We start from the raw sequence: 18,000 nt of genomic DNA on the forward strand, positions 1-18,000 counted from the left end.
CAGAGCAGGCTGGGCTGGATTCCAGATTGGGAATCGGAGCTGTTCGCAGTGAAGGTGGTGGAGCTCTCCTTTCCTGCATCCCTGCAGGGTTTTCTCTGCAATTTAGCAAAATCCAGGTTTTGCTCCCATAAACGTGCTTTGAGAGCAGCTCAGAAGTGGGGTTTTTGTTAAAAAAAAAAAATAGGCAATATTCTTTTCCTAGGAAAAATCCTTTTAATTTAGGATTAGGAAATATCCTCTAAACTTCTAGGAAATAGGAAATATCCTAGGGAATATCCTTTTAGCTTACAGGAAATAGGAAATGTCCTAGGGAATATCTTTTTAACTTCTAAGAAATAGGAAATATCCTAGAGACTCTCCTTTTAACTTTTAGGAAATAGGAAATATCCTTGGTAATATCCTTTTAATTTACAGGAAATAGGAAATATCCTTGGGAATATCCTTTTAACTTACAGGAAATAGGAAATATCCTAGGGAATATCCTTTTACCTTCTAGGAAATAGGAAATATCCTAGGGAATATATTTTTAACTTCTAAGAAATAGGAAATATCCTAGGGAATCTCCTTTTAACTTTTAGGAAATTGGAAATATCATTGGGAATATCCTTTTAACTTACAGGAAATAGGGAATATCCTTGGGAATACCCTTTTAAGCTCTCCCTAGAGGAGCAAAGATGCCGCGGGGACGGCCGGTGGCAAAGCAGGGACAGGGACAGCCAGCCCGGGCTCTTCGGTGGCCGAGCCCCTCGGGGAACGCGCGGGTCCCGGCGCTCTTTGATGTTCTGATCCGAGGTGAGGCGGCGGCCAGAGCCACAGCGGGATGGGAGCGGCCGGGACACGGCTGGGAACAGGCTGGGGGCGGGGACGGGGCCGGGATGGGGACGGGGCTGGGACACGGCTGGGATGGGAACGGGGCTGGGATGGGAGCAGGGCTGGGAACAGGGCTGGGATGGGAACGGGGCTGGGATGGGAACGGGGCTGGGATGGGAGCAGGGCTGGGATGGGAACGGGGCTGGGATGGGAACGGGGCTGGGATGGGAACGGGACTGGGATGGGAATGGGCTGGGACAGGGCTGGGATGGGAACAGTGCTGGGATGGGACAGGGACAGGGCTGGAATAGGACAGGAACACTGTTGGGACCTGACTAGGACATGGGTAGGATGGGACAAGGACATGATTGGGATGGGAGCAGGACATGGTTGGGATGGGACCTGACCAAGACATGACTGGGATGGGACTGGGATTGGACTGGGACAGGGCTGGGAAGGAACAGGCACACAGCTGGGATGGGAGCAGGACACGGCTGGGATGGGACCTGACTGGGACAGGGCTGGGATGGCAGCAGGAGATGACTGGGATGGGAGAGGACACGGCTGGGATGGGACAGGGACACGGCTGGGATGGGACCTGACCAAGACATGGCTGGGATAGGACCAGGACACAGCCGAGGTGTCACAAACCCACGCACGCCACATCCTGGGCTGAATATTCCACTGCTAAAATAATTGCATGGATGGTTTCCAAACAGCAGGGGAATATGCTGTTCTCTATTCTATTCTATTCTAATTATTCTCCTTGCTAACAGTGTTTTATTCTAGTCTATAATTCTCTTATTCTATTATTCTATTCCATTCTCATCTTATATTGTAATTCTTTTCTTATCTAATTACCTTCTATTCAGTTCTCTATTCTGTTCTAATCTAGTCTCTTTTTCACTGGACTTCAGGAATTTTATGTATTTATATCATGTTAAAATTCAGAATATATAATTATATTTTTAAGTTTTTATAATTTGTAGTATCCCTTATACATTATATATTAATATAATTACTTTAATATATTTATTATTTCAATAATTTATCTTTATTTTAATATTTGGGGGGGTTAATTTTTTTTTTTTTTAATACTCTTTTTTAGAGCAAATTTTTGTTGCAAAGGTGGTTCCTACAATTCACCCTGATGGTTTCCCACACTTTAAATCCACCTTGAACTCCTTCCTGACACCAAACTGGGATGAGCCTCGTTGCATTTTTGGCTGCTATGGCCCAACCACTTCCCACTCCTCTGCAAACCACCCGGGCAATTTCAGCAGAAAAATCATTACAAACTGTTATATTTTTATATAACAGTTATAAATCATTATAAATTGTTATAAAGCATTATAAATTCATGCTTTACTGCATCACAAGAACCACCCCCATTGTGGAAACCCATCTGTGACATCCCAGTCCCCAAACTGGGAGTGGCTTTGCCCTCAGCATCCTCACAGCAGCGGCAATTCCCACAGGAAATTAAACCATTGAAAATAAATATATAAAAAATCCGTAGTCTTTTCCCTTCCATCCACAAGGAAACCCAATCTCCTGCAAATCTGGGGCTCTGTGTGGGGTGGGGACACGCCGTTTGATCAGAGCAGCGGGGCCGGATCCGTGTCCTGCTCCTCACTCCCCGGGTGACACCTTGGGTTTTGGCTTTCTATTTTCTTTCTTTTTTTCATCTTGTAGGTCTGGGTTTCATATAAGGGCATGGTAAGGTGTGGGTTTTCATATTAGGGGATGGTAAGTTCTTTTCATAGAGTAGGTAGACACAACAATTCCTTCTACCCAAGGACAGCAGATCCAAATCTCAGCCCAAGAGCACAAACAATGTGGACTGAAGAGAGAAAAACAAGATGGATGGGATTGCATGGGCTGGGGCTGTAACTGGACAATTAACTCCAATATGCTAATGGACCAAAACTTACAAAAATGTGAGATCTTGTGACCAAGCCCTCTTTTGCTTCCACCTTGGAGCCATCTGGGCAGAGCCAAAGCCTGTCTCCCTGCTCTTCTAAAGTTCTTCTAAGCCTTCTGATGTTTACATTTTTGCAATGGAGTCTCTCACGCACTTTTCATGTAAATAATGATTGTTTTGCCTTCCATTCTGGAGGAGGAGAGGACTAATGGACTCTTGGTTTGATCAGTGTGGTTGGAGAGGTAGCAATTTCATCCTGCAATCCATGGTCACTTTTGGAATCCTATAAATATCGAGGCCTGGAAATAAACGCGCTTTTTTTCCTTGGACATCTCAGCGTGTCAGTGTCGTTCATTTTGTGTCGTCTTGTGACAAAAGCCGTGGCTCTGGTACTGCCAGGCCCTTCAGTAAATATCCTTTCATTCCCCTTCACTCTGTCTGGCCCCTGTTCCAGCTGTCCCAGGCACCGCGGGGACGGGGCGGCTCCCGATCCCGGAGCTCGGAGGGGCTGGGATGCCGTGGGGGCTCCGTGTCCCGGGCACAGCTGCCACCATCGGGGTCACCTTGTCCTGTTTGCACCCCTGGCACAGCCTGGCACCAGCGCCAGGCCCGCGGGGTCACCTTGTCCTGTTTGCACGCCGGGGTCAGAGATAACGGGGCTCACTCACGTCAGCAGCCACAGGGCCCCTCCCGTGCCAGCCCGGGGGCACTCCTGCAAACAGCTCCCACTGCTCTCTGCAATGCCTTGGGTGCCAGGCTGAAAAGCCAAAATGAGGCCTCCAGCTCTGGGGTCTGCAGCATCACGGCGTGGAGCTGCCGGAGCAATTCCAGGGGAGGCCACGGGGATGTTCCCAAGGTTGGAGCTCTCTGCTCTGGACCCAGGCTGGGAGAGTTGGGGGTGTTCACCTGGAGAGAAGAATTCACAGAATTTACAGAATGCCCAGGTTGGAAGAGACCCTAAAGATCATTGAGTCCAACCCAGCCCCAACACCTCAACCAAACCCTGGCACCCAGTGCCACATCCAGGGAAGGCTCCAGGGAGAGCTCAGAGCCCCTTCCAGAGCCTAAAGGAGCTCCAGGAGAGTTGGAGAGGGACTGGGGACAAGGGATGGATGGACAGGACACAGGGAATGGCTCCCACTGCCAGAGGGCAGGGATGGATGGGATATTGGGAAGGAATTGTTCCCTGTGAAGGTGTCGAGGCCCTGGCACAGGGTGCCCAGAGCAGCTGTGGCTGCCCCTGGATCCCTGGCAATGCCCAAGGCCAGGCTGGACAGGGCTTGGAGCAGCCTGGGACAGTGGAAGGTGACCCTGGCAGGGGCTGGGACTGGATGAGCTTTAAGGTCCCTTCCAACACAAATTATCCTGGAATTCTGGATCCATGCCCACAGCCAGGCAGTGCCTGGTCCAGATGAAGGATTTGGGGCCTAAAGGACAGAGAGTTTGGATTTGGGATCTAGTGGGGAGCATGGGGTCCCCAGGAGAGGATCATGGGTGGCATTAGGGGACAGTTCCCCCCTGCCAGGGGACGTGTGGCTCGTGCGTGCTGTGTCCTTCGGTCCCTGGGTGTCACCTGCCTTGGCTGGGTGCCCAAAGCAGGGGAGGGGGCAGCTCCCGCTGGTCCCGGCTGCTCTTGGCACGGCAGGTGGGGTGGGCAGGGGCTTTATAAACCAGAGGGAACTGGCCCTGGCTGTCCTGGCACGATGTGGTTCCTTGTGCTCCTCTGTGCTGCCTCTGCCCTCTGCCAGGGTGTCACCAGGTGAGCCACAGCAGCATCACTGCCAGGGCCACTGGGAAAAGTGAGGGGGAAACGAGCATTTGGGGGCTTTTCATGGCTTTGGGAGCACAGGTGAGGTCTGAGGCTGCAGAAAGCTGTTCCGGGGGTGCAGAGAATGAGGGTGTACCTAGTTTCTAGGGTTGTTTGGGGATTTTTGAGGAAATCCCTGACTCAGTTTTGGGGGAGTTTCCGGTGCTCCTGCTGTTGGATCAGAGCATTGGAGGTGTCAAACACTGCTCGCTGGAGCTGCAGGCAGCAAAATTCCATCTCACCCTTCTTTTTCCTTTGTTGCTTGTGCCAGGCTGCCCTTGGAAAGGGGGAAGAAGCTGAGAGATGTCCTCAGGGAGAAGGATTTGCTGCACCAGTTCTTCCAGCATCACCACTACGACATCGGCACCAAATTCCCACACGCTTTTCCCAACGGAACTGGGCTGGCAACTGAGCCCCTGCTGAATGCCCTCGACGTGAGTATGGGCTCCAATCCCCTGGGACACAGCCCTGGCAGGGTTTGTGGGATGTCCACCCCTCTGTCCAAACCCAAAGCCTTCAGCTCACATCCTTCACCCCTCCTTGCCCACGCTGGTGACTCTGAACAGAGAAATATCCCCCAGGAGCTCTGCTGGAAGCAGGGAGTCTCCGTGAAGCAGGGGACCAAGCCTGGGGAAGCTCCAGGTTTGGTTTCATGCCTCCAAATCCATCCCTGGCCTGGCAGGTGGAATACTACGGGACCATCTCCATCGGCACCCCCCCGCAGGACTTCAGCGTGGTCTTCGACACCGGCTCCTCCGACCTCTGGGTCCCCTCCGTGTCCTGCCCCAGCCTGGCTTGCCGTGAGTAGGAGCCAGGCCCAGCTGCACGTCCTGGCTTTGTAAGGGCTCCACCGAGCCCAAAACTTGGGGTGACATTGCCAGGGAGAGGGGGTCACCCAGCTGCCATGGCAGCTGTGCAGTGAGCTGCAGTGATGAATATTTGGGGTGTAGGGGCTGCTCAGCGCTGCATTCCTCAGGTGATATGATTACTGCTTGGTGCCTCAGTTTCCCCATCTGCCCAAGGGACATCGGAATGCCTGTGGCTGCTGGAGGAGGGGAAGGATGAGCAGCAGATGCTCACAGCTGAATTATTCCTGAAGGCAGGATAACAAACAGCAATTCAGCAGGGCTCCTCCTCCCACACCTCCCTTAGGTTTGGCCTTGCCCGAAGCTTTAATTCTGCGTTTTTCCACTTATCTAGAAACCCACCGGGTGTTTGACCCCTCTCAGTCCTCCACCTACAAGAGCACAGGGCTGAGCCTGTCCATCCACTACGGCACGGGCGAGATGGAGGGCGTCGTGGGCTCCGACACCGTCACCGTGAGTGTCCCCAAGGCACGGCTGGGGCTCTGGGGACATCCCACCTGCAGGAGGGATGGGGGTAGGACAGTTGGGATGGACAGAGATGAGAGATCTCTGGAGCCAGGTCTTGGAATTTGTGGTTTATTGCAAAGGGTGGGGTGCAGGGGCCCTGCTGGGAGCTGCAGCCACAGCGCGGAGCAGGCCCCAAAGAGGGAGAGAGGTAAAGAGAGTGAGTGGTAAAGAGGATGAGAGAGAGAGAGAGAGTGAAGAATAAAGTCAAAGTGGAAAGAGAGGTAAAGAGAGTGAGTGGTAAAGAGGATGAGAGAGAGAGAGAGTGAAGAATAAAATCAAGGGGGAAAGAGAGGTAAAGAGAGTGGAGTTCCCGTTACAATACAATAAATCTTTTTCTGTGCTGAATATTCCAATTTTCACTAGCCAATCTAGTACAAGATACAGATCCTACAGCATTTACATACAGCCTATAAGAATCATTACATTAGCATACTGTGTTACATTTTAAACCCTAAAAACTACTCTTTGGGCCCCTTCTGCCAAGCTAGTAGGGTCTGCTCTGAGCCTTGGACCTGTCTGCAGGCAGAGGGTATTGTCTGATCAAAAGGGGATTACCTTCAGCTGGCCATACCATTGGTTTGCAGTTGTTCAGTAACTAAGGCTTGGTATCTCAAAGCTTGCTTTCATTTCAATCTCGCTTATAGTTCCCACATTCTCAAAATCTTTTGCCAGGCAATCATATTTATAAGGCTTTCCTGTTTCATCTTCCCCAACACCACCCCCTAAAGCTGTTTGTTAACCAGGGACCCCAAGCAGGACAAGGTGTCCTGTGGTGAGTTATTCTGGAGCCATGGGATCAACACCAGGCTGGCATCTCCCAGCTGCCAATGAACATCTCACTGTTCAAGTGAGATCTGGTGAGATAAGCTGGGTTTGTGACTGACAGATGCTCTAAAAGCCACACCAAACTTCCACAAAGCAGAAATCTTCTGCACATTTTCCTGGAAATGTCTGGGGTTTCTCCTGTGGCTGGGGATGGCACTTCAGGGATTAATGAAGGAATCTGTGCACATTATAATTGTTTTGGTGGCAAGTTACATCTGACTCTTAATCAATCCTATTCCTTTTGCCAGCTTTAACTCAGGTACCTTGCTATAGTGCACTGTTTACGTTGTGCTGTAACCTACTTGCAGTTCTTTAGTTTTATCCTGTGTAGTAATTCTGGAGATCTTTCATTTGTTATCTTTTGTCTGTTCATTTTCCTACTAAATATCTCATCTTTTATGAAATGCATGTGATTTGCCATCATTAAAAGTTGTGGGACGAGGCTGCAGAATTCAAAGCCTTGTTAGTCTGAGGTGAGATTGGCTCCAGCAGCCTCCAGACCTCTGTCTCTGAGAGGGACTCAGAAATCCAGGGGCTCTCTCCGCCCCTCCTACCTCTATTTTTGGGCTTCTTTAACCACCTTTGTCTGAAGCTCCTGCTCCACCTGCAGCAGGGGATCCTGATTAACCCAGAATCCCAGTGCCTGCCGCAGGTGTCACCTCCCTGTCCCCAGGTGGCCTCTCTGGTGGACACCAACCAGCTCTTCGGCCTGAGCACCGCCGAGCCCGGCCAGTTCTTCGTCAATGTCCAATTCGATGGCATCCTGGGCCTGGGATACCCAAACCTGGCTGCTGATGGCATCACGCCTGTCTTTGACAACCTGGTGAACCAGAGCTTGCTGCAGGAGAACCTCTTCTCTGTCTACCTGGCCCGGTGAGCCACGGGGGCTTGTGGGGCTGGGGAAGGGGGGATGCACCTCAGGCACGGTGTGCTGCTGGCTCTGGCTCCCCCCTTGTCACTGCTGCCATCAGATGCTGTGTCTGTGTCACCATGTGCCAGGGCTGGGGGCCACCAGCCTCCCCAGAGGGTTTATGGCTCGCTGGGAAGCAGTTCCCAGGCACGTGGCTGCTGCTTCCAAAGGCCCTGGCCCCTGTGCTGGGGTGAGGAGGGGGGGATGTGACACAATCAGTGTCCCACCCTTGGGACACACAGCCCTGCACTGAACCATGTGGCATTCATATTTTCTGGAAAATCCCTGCACCCAGGATTTTTTTTTCCCTGGGAAGCTGAGAAGCCTCAGAGAAAAAGGAAAACAATAATTATCTGATTTGCTTCTCCTGTGTTTTGCTCCTTTGGAAGGTGTTTGGAGATTGTTTATCTAACAAGTGATTGTTTCATTGAATTTCTGCTGTGAGTTGTTTTGACTCAATGGCCAATTGGGGCCAAACTGTCAGACTCTGCAGAGAGAGTAATGAGTTTCATTATTATCTTTTTAGCATTCTGTAAGGATCTTTTCTGTATTCTTTAGTATAGTATAGTTTAGTATTCTTAATATAACATAATATCATAAAATAATAAATTAGCCTTCTGAGAACATGGACTCAGATTCATCATTCCTTCCTGCCACGAGGGTCCCTGCAAATACAATGGAGCCACATGGCAAACCTCCCTTGTTTTTCTTTCCTGCATCATCCAGGGAGGCAGCAGGGAGCGTGGTCATCTTCGGGGGCATTGACGAGTCCTATTTCACTGGCCCCATCCACTGGATCCCTGTTTCTTACCAGGGCTACTGGCAGATCTCCATGGACAGGTGACAAACCAGCTCTGTTGCTCTCGGTCACCTCAAAGCATTGCTTCTAAAGAGACACTGGGCTCATCAGCACCAGAGGCTTCCACTGACATCCCCACCCCAGGGCTGAGGGATGCAGGGGGATAAGGGGACACACTCCGTAGTACTTGGGTAACTGCCACCCAAAAGGAGGATGCTTTGTGCCTGGGGCACAGCCTAGTTCCTGTCCTGTGATTTGGGGGATGTTTTTGGTGCTGAGGAGGGCAAAATCATGGGTCAAAACCTCCTTTGTTGGGCTGGAGTGGGTCCCAGCTGCTGGGGTGTGTTCAGTGCCCACGTCTGCAATGGTGGCTGCTGGCTCTGCAACTCCAGACAGGAAAAGGCTCACAGGCAACACTTGGGGTTACCCAGCTTTAACTCTTACAAAAGAAGTTAAAAACCATCCCCAAGGCCCGTTGGTTATTTCACAGCCCCTGTTGGTCTCTCCCCACAGCATCATTGTGAACAGCCAGGAGGTCGCGTGCGCTGGCGGCTGCCAGGCCATCATTGACACCGGCACTTCCCTCCTGGCCGGGCCACCCTCGGGCACCAGGAGCATCCAGAGCGCAGTTGGGGCCAGGCAGGGCGAGTATGGAGAGGTGAGAGCTCGCCCTGCTGGCCCCGGAGGCAGCTGGCCCAGCAGAGCCCAGCCAAGGCTGCTGCCACGCGTGGGGAAACTGCCCCGTGCTCACAGCAGCCCCGGCAGAGACACCCTGGGGCTCTCTGGTTTATGTCAGCGGGACAGAGAACCACAGGATGTCCTGAGCTGAAGGGACCCATCAGGATCATCCAGTCCAACCCTGCCCTGCACAGACACCCCCAAATCCCCCCCTGGGCATCCCTGGCAGCACTGTCCAAACTCTCCTGGAGCTCTGACAGCCTCGGGGCTGTGCCCATTCCCTGGGGAGCCTGGGCAGTGCCCAGCACCCTCTGGGGGAAGAACCTTCCCTGAGATCCAGCCTGACCCTGCCCTGGCACAGCCCCAGATGTTCCCTGGGTCCTGTCCCTGTCACAGAGGTTGGAGCTGCCTCGGGAGGACATTGAAGGCCCCAGTGAGGTCTCCCCTCACTCCTCACCCTCTGAACATGTTTCCCTGCTGAGAGCCCTTCCCTCTGCCCCCTGCAGCACAGTGTGAACTGCAGCTCCATCCCTGCCATGCCCGATGTCATCTTTGTCATCGACGGGGTGCAGTACCCCGTGTCTGCCTCGGCCTACACTGAGCAGGTAGGTGGGAACCAGCTGCTCCGGGCTACAGGAGCCCCTCTCGAGGTCCTTCTGCTCTCTCTGGTGGCTCTGGTCACCTTGGCTTCTCCCATTCCCTTGGGAGATGCATGGCCACGGGCCTCCAGGGCAATGCAAGGAGAGATTCCAGCCCACACTTCCCCAATTTCCTTCTGGTGCTCAAATGCAGCATAACCAAGAATCGTGCATGAGCAGCTTCCAGGACACCTCTGGGGACCTCTGGATCTTGGGAGACGTCTTCATCAGGGTGTACTACAGCATCTTTGACCGGGCCAACAACCGCGTTGGGCTGGCCAAGGCTGTTTAGATCCGCCACGATGGGAGTGGGGCTGGGGTTCTGTCCACAGCCAGGCCCCAGCCGTGGTTTTTGGCACAAATAAAGAGTTGGTGGCTCTGAGCTGGTGGCTGTGTGTGTGTTTCTGACAGAATGGCAGGAGGCAGGAAGGAGCTGCTTTGTGGGGGCCAAGGACTCTTTGGTCACCACAGCTCTGCTGAGGCCCTTGGGAGCTGTGATCGCTGCAGGGCTGAGGGGTGGAAGCCAAGATGGGCTCTTTTATTGGGGCTGCTACAAGTGGGGGATTCTGGAACCCCCAAATTTCCACCCCAGGCACAAACCACCCCAGAGCAGACCCCTGTAGACCCAATACCACGTCCCACCAGTTCCTGCCCTGCTAGCTCCCCATCCCTGGGCACAGGGCTTGTTCCCACTTTCCCTGCAAGCTGTCTGACAGCCCAAAGCCATCCCAGGCAGGGAGTCCCCCAGGAGGATATGGCTCAGCTGGAGATTTCCCTTGGACCACCCAAGAGGGCAGGAAAAGGCTTTCACCCAGTGCCTGCCGGGGTGAGGCTTGTACAGAAGCACAGAACCTGCACAATTCTGTTTTGTGAAGGAAATTACCTCCTGCAACCCTATTAAAATGGAGGCTGCCTCTTTCCCCAGGAGCAGCTGCAGTGGAATTGCTCAGCAGGAAGCCAGGAGGGAGATCCAAGTCCCTGCTGTGTCTTCATTTCTGCAGTGCTGAGGGACAAGGGACTCCTTGCTTTATTTATTGGTAAAGGAGGCTCCACCACTGGTGGGGCCTGGAGATTCCAAACCCAGCAGGAACAGGGATGTGGAGGGGGAGATCCAGGTGATTGAGGTTGGGAATTAATTATTGTCTTCTTGCACTGTGTAAAAACTGAGCTGGCTGTAGAGGAGGGTGTGATGTGGGATGGTGGGAGTGGGATTTACCCCCCACATCCCTGGGATTCCCAGCCCAGCTGGTGGGAATCTCTTGTGTCCAAGCACAAGAGTGACCCAACCCCAGATTTTGGGCACATGAGACTTGCCCTCAGCTCTGTCACAGGAATTTTCTCATTACTATTGATGCCTCAGGTTTAGCTTTTCTGTTTTTCAGATTCTGTGCTGCTTTAGTGTGTGGGTCTGGGCTTCACATTAGGGGATTGTAAGCTCTCTGCACAGAGCAGGGAGACAAAACAATTCCTGCTCTAGCTGGGGACCAAGGACAAATGATCCATCTCAGGCCCAAGAGCACAAACACCGTGGGCTGAAGAGAGAAAAACAAGCAGGATGGGACTGCATGGGCTAAAGCTGAAATTGGACAATGAACTGCAATGTGCACATGGAGCAGAGCTGATCACAGTGAGAGACCCCGTGAGCGCTCGTGCATTTTGGGACCATTTGGGTTCATTTGGGTGCAGCCCTGGCTGGGCTCTTGTGCTGCCCAAGAGGCCTTTTAATAAATCCCTGCTTTATTCTTTAGCTCTGTCTGGTCTCTGTTCTAGCTCAGCCTGCACAAGGCACCACTATAGAATAAAGAATAAATGAGGCAGGGGCAGTGGGAACCGTGACTCCGGGATCAGCCGTGCAGGCATCAGCCCTGCCAGGACAGACAAGACCTGGAGGAGCAGCCGGGGGCTGGACCTGCCCTTTCGGAGTGGTGGGAGTGCCGTGTTGGTCTTCATCCCAGGCAGGACCGACCTGGCCGCAATGCCGTGTCTAAATCCAGCCGTTCCTAAATCCTCCTCCTGCACTGGTGCTGAGAATTCCCGGCTAAGGCATTCCTCCACGGGAGCATCCCCCTGACCGGGGCAGCCCTTCCCGCAGCCGTGTGCGCATTCCAATAAAGGAATAAACCAAGGAAAAGCTTCCAAGCGCGGGTTGGAGAGCGGGGAGCGAGCCGGGGCAGGGAAATGCCGATCCTGGAGTGCCATCTCGTGGCTCCAAACCTGAGATCCTGGGTGCTCCATCCTGGGAGTGTCCTTGGTTGAACGGGGCTTGGAGCAACCTGGGACAGTGGAAGATGTCCCTGCCCATGGTAGGGGTGGGGTTGGGGGAGCTTTAACGTCCCTTCCAACCCAAACCAGTCTGGGATTCTTAGGAATTTCAGCCCAAAGGAGGGAGTCACTCCTACCTGCAAATATTTCACACCTGGCCATAGGTTTTGTCTTGCTCCAAGGATAAAACATGGCCAGGACACCTTTCTGATAGAGCAAAGGTTGTTCTTGTCTTCTTTTAGCTTTTCTTGAGGCAGTAAAAAAATTGAAGAGGGAATTCATCCTGTGTGCAGAAGGGCACGACAGACTGGCTCATTAGGGCTTGACTCTGGAACAGGACAGTTACTGAGGGCTTTGTATGGATTTCATTCAGCTTTGTGCTTTGGGCCTGTGGCTGGGAAGGGGCAAAGCTGCAGATTGTGCAGGAAAAGGGGGTTTCTTGCAGGTTTTCATCAGTGTTGACACTGGGAACTCGTAGCCTGTTTTCCTCCTCTTTTGGGAAAATTGGAAATAGGTTGGTGTGTCTGGAGAGGTTTAATGCCTCTGATCCCTTTCCCATGGCATCCATCAGAAATTCCCCTTGGATCTGGCCTCCCACAATGGTGTGAGCCAATCTGCAAGAGTTTGTCCTCATCTCACAGAGATGGAGAGCTGCAATTATTTGTTTTCCAGAACAGCTGTGCCTGCCCCTTCCCTGGAAGTGTCCAAGGCTGGACAGGGCTTGAAGCAGTCCAGGACAGGTGAAGGTGTCCCTGCTTTGTGGAATGAGGTGAGCTCTAAGGTCCCTTCCAACCCAAACCATTCTGGGATTCTGTATTGCCCCATGTCTCAACCCTCCCACACGCAATTCCCAGCTGGAATTGTGTTGTCATGGAGCAGCACAAAGCCAGGAACAAAAAACTTGGGCCCAAATAAACAATATTTTCTACATACCAGATTTTGAAGCATTTATTCTTTTATTTGAGGATAGTTTACAAGTTTGTAAGAATAAGGTTGTCTGTCCATCCATCCATCCATCCATCCATCCATCCCAGCACCATTACAGTCCATGTTTGCAGGAGGAGTGGAAATGTGCTCATGGCTGATCAGGCCGACTATTTCCCAGCCCAAACCTTCTTATCAGAGTTTTTCATGGTGATTTCCCAAGGAAAAACCACCAAAAGTGTTTCCAATTAGAGAGGCTGGGAGAGAATTTGGGGAGGGGAGCAATAAAAATACAAAAGTTTGGGAAAAAATCAAGTTTTCTAGAAGAAAAGGAGAAAGAACCTGCTATGAAATAAAAATAGTGATGTGAAAGAGCTGCTGGATGGAACTGAGGGGTGAAAAGAGAGGACATCCATTGAGTGCTGTTCCCAGCTGTTCCCAGCTGTGCCTCCTCCAGCTGTGCCCAGCTGTGCGTTCTCCAAGCATCCCCACAGAACCTGGACACAGTGGGAAGGAGATTAAATAGCTCTGACAGTTCCTCCTGTCTGAGGTGATGGTGTGAGGGCTGCAAGGGAGGGGAAAGGGATGATGCAGGGATGGGAAAAGAACAACAGAGAGAGCAGGTGGTAGGGGGGATTTGTCCCAGAGGGAAAAGGGATTGTACCGGTCAAGTCTCAGATCCATCTCCAGGGGTGCAAAACGCCTCATTGCAGAAAGACAGGGCACTGAATCCCCTAAACCCAAAATAACCACCCCCTCCCACCAGGGCTGTGGGATTTCTGCTGCAGAGAAAATCCCAGCGAGCCCAAACCCAAGAGCAGGAGCAATAAATCCAATCCCTGTTCCACCACTGCTTTCTGAATGAAATTGCAAACCAGGGATGCTGGCACACTGCGTGATAATCACGGGGATCTGTCAGGAGATGAGACATCTGTGCAGCAGGTGTGGGACATCAGCGTGGATGCACAAAAAGCTGGGATTTTAATGGAGGCAGAAACATTAAAAAAAAAAAGTCGAGTGAAACAGTGAAGTGGGAACAAAATGTTTTTTGTCAAAAACCTGCTGGCATTGGAGAGAATGGCAAAATGAGCTGTTGCTGGCTGCTCCCGTCCAATGTGCCACTGGAAATTTGCATTTTGAGGAAAGCAGAAGTGCCTTGTTACATCAGGGAGCAGAGCTGTCAGGAAATGTTGGCTCTCATTGCTCTGTGCCCCCTTTGCAGCACCAGAAGTGACAATAAAAGCTACAAGGTCACAGTGGCTCATCCCCAGGGTTGTTTGTAGACCAGAAAATGAGCATTTGTTGCAGGAGAAATCCCATTCCCTCTCTCAGAGCTCAGTTTTCCAGCAGAAACCCCGGTGGGCTTTGAGCTGCAGTGCCCTGGACCTTTGGGGTGGCTGTGCCACCGTGTCTGGTCAGCAACCCCAAATCCCCCCCTGCTGCCTGGGGTCCATCCGTGACTGCCCACCCTGCTGTGCCGTCAGAATTAATGAGTCAGGCAGACCAGGGAACTCATCCAGCTAAAAATACCCCTTCTCATTTCTTTTTGCCAGCTTATTTTTTCAGTCAGAGCTGTAGCGGGTCTGGGAATTTGTCAGAACCCCACATCTGAAGTAGTGGGTGGGAAGGAACTATTTAAACCATTTAAATCTGTTTTCATAAGCAAAGCAGGGAGCTGGACCCACCTTCATCCCTGGAAAGCCAAGCATTTCATGTCATTTTGCCCTTTTTCCTCTCCAGTAAATGGGGAAATCTCTGTATGTGGGGGAATTCCACTCTGACGCCAGGGAGTGTGGAAGAAGAGAGAAGACAAATGTCAAGCAGATGAGCATCAAATAAAAAACACCAGACTGATGGGCAGGGCAGAGAGATAAGAAAGATGGTATTTATTTGAACAGCCACAGGAAATCAGAGATTGAAAAATGTCTAGAAAAAAAAAAAAAAGCAGCAGCACGTTATTTAAAAAAAAAATCAGAGCATGCAGATGTTGGATATGTTTTCCAGCCAATCCCACCTGACTGTGCCCAGTCCCTCAGGGCCTCAGCCATCATTTTTTGGCCTTGTCTCGAGGGTAACCCCCATTGGTCTTATTGAGTGACTCCATGCTGCCGTTGCCCGTGGCCACGCTGGCCAGCAGCCGCTCCACCTCCCCTGGCAGCATCTGCTTCTCCTCGTTCTCCGTCTCCCGGTGGTAGAAATAGTTGAAATTGGAGACGATGACGGGCACAGGGAGGGCGATGGTCAGCACCCCCGCGATGGCGCACAGAGTCCCCACGATCTTCCCGCCCAGCGTGGTGGGACACATGTCCCCGTAGCCCACGGTGGTCATGGTGACCACGGCCCACCAGAAACCGTCGGGAATGCTGGAGAAATGGGACTGCGGCTCATCGACTTCCGCGAAGTAAACGGCGCTGGAGAAGAGGATGACGCCGATGAAGAGGAAGAAGATGAGCAAGCCCAGCTCCCTCATGCTGGCCTTGAGGGTCTGCCCCAGGATCTGCAGCCCCTTGGAGTGCCGGGAGAGCTTGAAGATGCGGAAGACCCTGACGAGGCGGATGATCCGCAGAATGGCCAAGGACATGTTCTGCTGCCCGTTGAGTTCGCTCTGCTGGATCAGCTCGGTGGTGAGCGTCACGAAGTAGGGGATGATGGACACAATGTCGATGATGTTCATGATGTTCCTGAAGAACTCGGTCTTGCTGGGGCACACGATGAACCGGACAAAGAGCTCAAAGGAGAACCAGACTATGCAGGCGGTCTCTATGACGAAGAAAGGGTCCGTGAAGGTGCTGTGGGACAGCAAGGTGTCTGTCACATTCTTAGAAAGCTCCTGGGTGGACCTGAACTCCCTCTCCTCCCGGAACTCTGGCAGGGTCTCCATGCAGAAGATGATGATGGAGATGACAATGACCAGGACGGAGACCAAAGCTACGCCTCTGGCTGCACTGGAACTTTCAGGGTACTCAAAGAGCAGCCAGAACTGCCTGTGAAAGTCATTGGTTGGTAAGAGGGTCTCAGGATCCTTGATGAACCCTTCATCCTCCCGGAACTGGTCCATGGCTTCATCACCCAGCTCATAGAAGGTGATTTCATCAGCAAAGACATCGATGGGGACGTTGGCTGGGCGCCGTATTTTCCCCCCAGACTGGTAATAGTACAGGATCCCATCAAAACTGGGCCTGTTCCTGTCAAAGAAATATTCATTCCTCATGGAGTCGAAGTAACGCATCCTCTTTTCTGGGTCCCCAAGCAAGGTCTCGGGGAACTGGTCGAGGGTCTTGAGCCGTGTCTCAAACCTCAGCCCAGCGATGTTGATGATGACTCGTTGGTCCCCCTCATCCATGCCCACCCTCTCCCCCACCAGGTGGTCGCTGAACTCGGCGGAGAACCTGGAGAAGATGGTCTCATTGTTGGCGTTCTCGCTGTTGATGAGGATCCGCAGGTTGGACAGGAGGTTGGCGCAGCTGGGGTGGCCCTTCCGCGACTGCCCCGCGGGGCTGAGGTCGTTGGAGTAGCAGGGATCCTCCACGATCTGATCAGCGTTGTCAAAACTGACTAGTGCCACCTCCATCTCCTTCCAACTGGCCACGTCCATCATACGCTAATCAGCTCAGCAGCAGAAATCCCCGCGGCCGATGCCGGCTGCCCGCGCCTTTCCCACGCTAGGAGGATCTGCAAGGGACAGGGACACAGAGCTGAACTGTGCATGTGCAGGGTGAAACAAATGAGGCCACACCATCCTGTTCTGTTTTTTAATGGAAGCATTAGTGCCGTTGAGTAGCAAAATGACTTCCAGCAAGTCACTCATCTTTGGATCCTGCACGCCCTTTTGGCATGGCTTTGCCATTGTTAACCCTTCCCAAACCACCTACAGAACCCAAGGATGAAAGGTCAGGAAGCAGCAGAGGATGGGGGGTGAATCCAGGTGTCCCACCCAGCCTCTCCCCAGTGATCCCAGAGCAAGGGCTCGTTTCATTCACTTCCAGGTGCAGATCCAAAGTTCAGAGCAAGATTTGGAGGTTTCAAACACGGCTGTCCCAAGCTAAGAGCAGCCCTTGATCCAGGTGGGAGAGGCATTGGGTCAAACCCCAGGAGGTCCTGGGCACACTGCAGATGGGTCAACCACTGTTTGGGAACAATTCCCAAAGCAGGAACCACACTGGAATTTGGGGAATGCAGCCCAGGAAGAAGCAGGCCAGGAGGAGAAATGTCCACCAGCCTTGGAGACCTCTTTGGTCTGGGAAAAGGGGTGGGAACAGGACCCCTGGCCTCAGGGCAGGCAGAGGATGGGGTGACATCCTCCTAGCCCTCCTCCACACCAGACCTGATATTCCCAGCCCCAGGAAGCTCATCCGGACTAAGCTCAGGACTATGCCTTTGGATTCCTTGAAGAGAACCTTTCAGGCCATGGGGTGGATTCTTTCCCAGCCCAGCCCTGAGAGGAGCTCAGGAACAGTCACCACGTCCCCAAATATTCCTGGGCACACATCTCCCCACACTGACATTATTCTGAACTCAGCAAAGTCACAGAGGAGCCCAGGGACCAGACCAAGTTATGGAGATGAGAAATTACCTGTCCTGCCTCAGAGAGAAGCACAGGGAGAAATTAGGTCTTAACAGGGAGTGGTTCTGTGGAGATTTTCCCCAGAATGAACTTTCCGAGTAAATTCAGCACCCTGATTTATTTCCCCTCCAAATGCATTTCGAGACATGAGACACCACAGGAGGACACGTGGAGCTGCTCTGCGTGACCGCTGCTCACCGAGGGCACTCTGGCTTTCTTACCCAGCCAGCTCCAGCAAGAGGGAGACAAAAAACCCAAATGCCCTCAACTGCCAGGAATAGCAACACAATTTAGGCCAGGAGCAGCAGCAGTGGAGCTGGGGCTGGTCCTGTGATGAGGATGGTCCCCAGTGCTGGGTTTGCTTCCAGGGCTGGCCAGGGACCCATCCCTCCATGGGGCCTGAGCTGCTTCCCGAGCTGATTTGGGGTGCTGAAGGTTTTGCCTCCCTGGAAGCTGAGGATCCATCCTTGCTGACACACAGCTGGG

General features: G+C 52.5%; 2 protein-coding genes across 2 annotated transcripts; one reads left to right on the forward strand and one right to left on the reverse strand.

Annotated features, from left to right (window-relative positions):
- The first annotated feature begins 4,437 nt into the window (after nt 1–4,437).
- On the forward strand, nt 4,438–10,056 carry LOC121365451 (embryonic pepsinogen-like). The gene is made up of 9 exons (XM_041489640.1): nt 4,438–4,493; nt 4,813–4,975; nt 5,224–5,341; nt 5,742–5,860; nt 7,413–7,612; nt 8,376–8,489; nt 8,962–9,106; nt 9,633–9,731; nt 9,919–10,056. The coding sequence occupies exons 1-9, from the start codon at nt 4,438–4,440 to the stop codon at nt 10,054–10,056; spliced, it is 1,152 nt and encodes a 383-aa protein (XP_041345574.1).
- A 4,759-nt stretch (nt 10,057–14,815) lies between these two features.
- KCNA10 (potassium voltage-gated channel subfamily A member 10) lies at nt 14,816–16,630 on the reverse strand. Its single transcript, XM_041489624.1, has one exon. It carries the CDS (start codon nt 16,546–16,548, stop codon nt 14,998–15,000), a length of 1,551 nt encoding a protein of 516 aa, XP_041345558.1. The 5' UTR covers nt 16,549–16,630; the 3' UTR covers nt 14,816–14,997.
- Between the last annotated feature and the right edge of the window lie 1,370 nt (nt 16,631–18,000).

This window comes from Pyrgilauda ruficollis, unplaced genomic scaffold (genome assembly GCF_017590135.1).
Source record: "Pyrgilauda ruficollis isolate IOZ18807 unplaced genomic scaffold, ASM1759013v1 scaffold95, whole genome shotgun sequence".
Classification (NCBI taxonomy): Eukaryota; Metazoa; Chordata; class Aves; order Passeriformes; family Passeridae; genus Pyrgilauda; species Pyrgilauda ruficollis.